General features: G+C 41.6%; 1 protein-coding gene across 1 annotated transcript in view; it reads right to left on the bottom strand.

Moving 5' to 3' along the window:
• Positions 1 to 4731, bottom strand: part of Slc12a1 (solute carrier family 12 member 1) — a 93860-nt gene that overhangs the window by 16800 nt on the left and 72329 nt on the right. The window contains exon 21 of the mRNA XM_008849418.2: positions 2954 to 3097. Coding sequence (XP_008847640.1) covers positions 2954 to 3097 — 144 coding nt within the window. The remainder of the gene's footprint in view (positions 1 to 2953; positions 3098 to 4731) is intronic.

Below are 4731 nucleotides of genomic sequence, written 5' to 3'. Positions count from 1 at the left end.
CACATGGCAGCTACGAACCATCCTTAACTCCAGTTCCAGGGGAATCCAAAGCCCTCTTCTGACCTCCGTGGCATTGCACAATACGGGTGCACTCACATACATGCAGGCAATATGCTCATACACATAAAATAAAAATAATAAAATATTCTTAAAAAGAAAAGCTCTTTAGTTGAGTTTTAATTAAGATGCATATAAAATGCCTAAAAGTGCTTAATAATGTATTATTACTCTGACATGGACACAGGGAAGAGGGGCCAAGGAACCAGGTCCTTTTCTGAGCAGGACCCCATCAGGACCCCATCAATATAGGGTTCCCCTATATCGCTTCTAATTTCCTTGCCTTTGAAAGTTGTGACTTGTGGCTGTGTTTCAGATGCAGTGCCAGTGCAGTGCTCAATGCAGAGCTGACAGCTCTTCAGAGCTTCGGCTCTGATCTAGCAGGTTCTGAGGATGCTTTGTTCTGTCTTTCTCTGTTTCTGTGTTTGGGGCCTGTCAGTACTGAAGCAACTATCTCACATTGTTTCCATGTCCTTAGGACTGCTAAGGAAGAAAGTAAATTTATTTGCAAAATGGACCAAACTCTGCCCTCACTTACGTGCGAATCAAAGTGTCTGAAGGAGTCATTAGGAGTGCCTGCAGGCTTGAGCTTGATCTAGAGCTCAAAAGAGTTGTCATCCACCTAAAGCCCAGGTATGGGATGGGCCTACTGTAGAGCTTTGTTTGAACTCTTAGGTATTTAAAGTACACAGTATTATGATTTTACTTTTCTGAATGCCAAGATATATTGACTTTCAGAAAAGTACATTTTTACCAAAAATGTGCTGAGATGTGGAAACAGGCTCCCAGAGTGAACAAGCCCTCTCTCTCCTGGTTACAGAGAGGACAATGATAAGCTTTGATTTTGAATTTTCCATTGATTTTCCAGACTGTATCACTTCATAGACATTAGAGTTACAAATAAGCCAAATAACAGGAAAATAAAAAATTTTTAAAAATTGTATTGTCAAAACTGGATGTGGTAGCGCATGTCTTTAATTCCAGCACTCTAGAGGCAGAAGCAGATGGATTTTTGTGAGATAAAGGCCAGCCTGGTCTACATAGTGAGTTCCTTGCTAGCTGGGGCTACCAAGAGGCCCTGTCTCAAAATAAAAAATAAATAAATAAATAAAATAAAATAAAAAATCTTATTGCCAATCAAGGTTTTTATATTTATTTATGTATTTAGTGTGTGTGTGTGTGTGTGTGTGTGTGTGTGTGTGTGTGTGTGTATGCACCATGGTACATGTGTGGTCAGAGGACAACTACTTGTGGAAATTTATTCTCTCCTTCTACCTTCTACCTACTATGTGGGTCCTGGGGGGTGGAACTCAGGTTGTCTGGCCTGGTGGCAAGCACCTTTCCTGATGAGCCGTTATGAAGGCTCCTTATTACTAATTTTATACCCTGAAAGCCCTGATGCAGTTCCAACCTCATATCCGAATACATCATTCTCATGAGCTATGCCATTTTAAAGTGAGTGGGAAGAGATGACTCAGTAGTTAAGAGCCCCTGCTGCTCTTCCAGACAACCCAAGTTCAGTTTCTGGCATCCATGCACACATGCCAGTTGGTTCGCAAACTCTGATAACTCCACCTCCAGGCAGGACATCTGGCATCTTCTCCTGGCCTCCTCAGGTACACACACACACACACACACACACACACACACACACACACACACACATTTTAGAAATCTTTTTTTAAGTTGGTGTGAAATACTAAGCTCCCCTACAGCCTATGAGGTACCCAAGAACCTGAGAGGGTCTCTAGCATGGGAAGTCGGCTGTATTTGTATTTCCCATCTTCCATTTTACAGGTAAAATTTTACCCTTGGGCTACACATAGTAGAACAAGCCAACAGAATAAAGCTCCTCACAGGTTAAAAAATGAACTTCTAGAAGATCTGGCTCCTGTCAACTGAGACCGGAAGCCTGCAAAGCTTCAGTTTGGATTTTCCCATTTGACTGGAGTTTCCCAGAATCTTCCCCCTAATCTCACTAGTGTGACATTGTTGCATGGTCACAGTCTGATTTCCTACCAGCAGAGGTCACTGTGGACCCCATTAAACTCGAGCCTACATACTTTGGAAAGAAGACAATTTTCAAAAATAAGTAAATAAATAAACTTCCTGTTTACAGAACTTTTAATAATCTCAAGTTTTGAGTCTCCATCCCTGAGATGTTTTCCACACACCGAGAGATTAAGCTTACCACTCAGCCAAATCTACAGGTAGTAATTCATGTCAAGGAAGTTCTAAGTCTATCATTCTGGTTTATAATAAAGATGCCTTTTGTGGAAACAGGTTTCTAGCTGTATCCTCTGTTTGCACTAGTCTCCAACATGTCTGCCAGGTGAGGAGACTACAGATAAGACAGGTTGGGGATGATTGGTTCTTAAATTTCTGTCCTCTTTCCATCTCAACAGACATTTCTACTTTAAGGCACTCAATTTGTTCAAGTACTAGGTCACTTCTAAACCAATTATTATTGCAAGTAATGTTTTGCAGTAAGGTGATATAATATGCCTAATGACTCCACCTCCATTGAAGAAGTCTTCCAGGTCCTGCTGTACTTAGTGTTGAATATCTTTTTTAAAATTTTTATTTATTATTTTTATTTTATGTGTATGCATGTATTTTCTGCATGTAGGTAAGTGCACCCGTGTCATGCAATGCCCACGGAGGTCAGAAGAGGCTGTTCGATCCCCTGGGACTAGAGTTATGGACAGCTGTCAGCTGCCATGTGGGTGCTGGGATTTGAACCTGGGTCTTCTGCAAGAACAACCAGTGTTTTAAACCGCTGAGTCATCTCTCCAGCCCCAGTGTTGAATATCTTAAAGCCAGTTTCTGACCTCTTCAAGATGTTCAACTAGGGGTTCATCCTCAATTCTTGCTTGTATGATTTAAAAGCACTTACCTTTTTTAGAGGTTGGCTTAGTAATGTTCAGCTTGCCAGCTTTTTTAAACAAGCCCCGGATGCCTCCCTTCCCTTCCTCACATTCGTTATCTTTGATAGTGGTCTCTAGTGCCAGTCTTTCCTGTTCCAACTTCTCTAATTCATCTAACGAGAGAAGGCAAAGTCAGTGACTTAACTCAGAGGAACAAAGTTTCTAGAAACAATTATAAACAATTTTAGCACTTAAAGTGATAAGTTATACAACAAATGAGATAAAACAGTTATGCACAGTGTGATTTTTCCTCCTGATTATTAAAAAGGAATATTTTGGAACATTATATTCAGAGAGTAGTAACAACTGGTTCAGGAAAACAGTTCTAAGCATCAAGTCACTGGGCTCTTGCGAGGGCAACAAAGGCCCTCACACCTTGACACCACCATCCAGAAACAAACAAGGTACACCATGAAATTGTCGACTTACTGATCTTAGCTCCTAGGTCATATTTTCAACAACCCAAAGTGACAGAATTGCAGGGTGTGTATTGAGGACACAGAAAGGCCTCCTGGCTTGGAATATGAAACCAGAAGGCAAAAGTTATAGAAAGATAGCTGGGCATGATGTCACATGCCTGCAACCCAAGTGCTTGTGGGATGGAAGCAGGAGGGTCAAGAGTTCAAGGTCATCCTTGGCTACATAATGAGTCTGAGGCCAGCCTGAGCTACATAAGACCCTGAATCAAAAAGCCAAAAGTGAGGGAGAAGGAAGAACTACAAAAATAGTAAGATCTTATAATCAACTCTGAAGCCAGGTAAACAAAAACTGACGTATCTCTGAGCATGCCAGAGTTAAATGACATTGAGTCTAAACCAAGAGTCAGGCTGTGCAAAATTTCCTACTCAATGTTCAGGACCGCTATCCAAGCTTTGATGTCACATCTGGCTGCCTTTTATCTTTTTTGGATTCTGATTGCACTGAAAAGTTTCAAGCTGCTACATAATACGTGTGAATCTCTCTTTGACCTCAGCCTGCCTTGGATCAGAGCAAATAAGATTTTAAAAGTCACATGACAACGCTGAACTGATGAACATTCTTGCTTACAGGGAGCCAGGTGGTAGCTTGTTAGATCTTTATCTCATTGCCTGCAGGGAATCCAGCCTTGGGAAAGGAGCTGTGCTCTAAGTAAGAGGGAAGAAATTCCAGATCCAGTGTTACAAAACACTGGTGGGGCTTCTGTAAATGTCATTATTCAGAGCCTGTTGCCTTATCTGTCTGTGAAGCGAAGCTGTACAAACTCTACATTTATCAATTACGTACTAACTAAATCTGTCAGGACAGTCACATCCCTGGATGATGCTGTTATCCAGTTCCACAGAATTGACTGGCCCCTTTCCAGGTCTTAGCAATTAATCTTTTGCCAGTGGCATGAGATTTAAGGTCAAATCACCCATATGATCTCTCCAAAGCTTCAAAGGTTCTCAAGATGAGCAGCTGTAGAAACTCTGGGGAATGAGGCTGATGGAATTAAAGCTCAGACAGGTCCCACTCACCCCAATGTTGAAAGGTGAGGATGAGCTGCATTGCAGTGGGGGCCATGACCTACTAGATCTCAGAAGCTGGCTCCATGTGACGTGAGTCATTTACTCCTTTTGAGCCTCAGATCTCCCTCCTGCCTGTGTAATGGAAAAGCTTAACCCTTTCCTTTTCCCACCTTATGAGCCTTACAAAGAAATAAATAGCATTTATCTTCATAGTGCTTTGGAACTCCTGAAAAAAGAGACCAATGTCTCTCTCTCTCTCT

Source organism: Nannospalax galili, unplaced genomic scaffold (assembly GCF_000622305.1).
Source record: "Nannospalax galili isolate Female #2095 unplaced genomic scaffold, S.galili_v1.0 scaffold891, whole genome shotgun sequence".
Classification (NCBI taxonomy): Eukaryota; Metazoa; Chordata; class Mammalia; order Rodentia; family Spalacidae; genus Nannospalax; species Nannospalax galili.
Note: the sequence above shows the minus strand (reverse complement) of the source record. Positions and strands in the feature narration are given on the sequence as shown.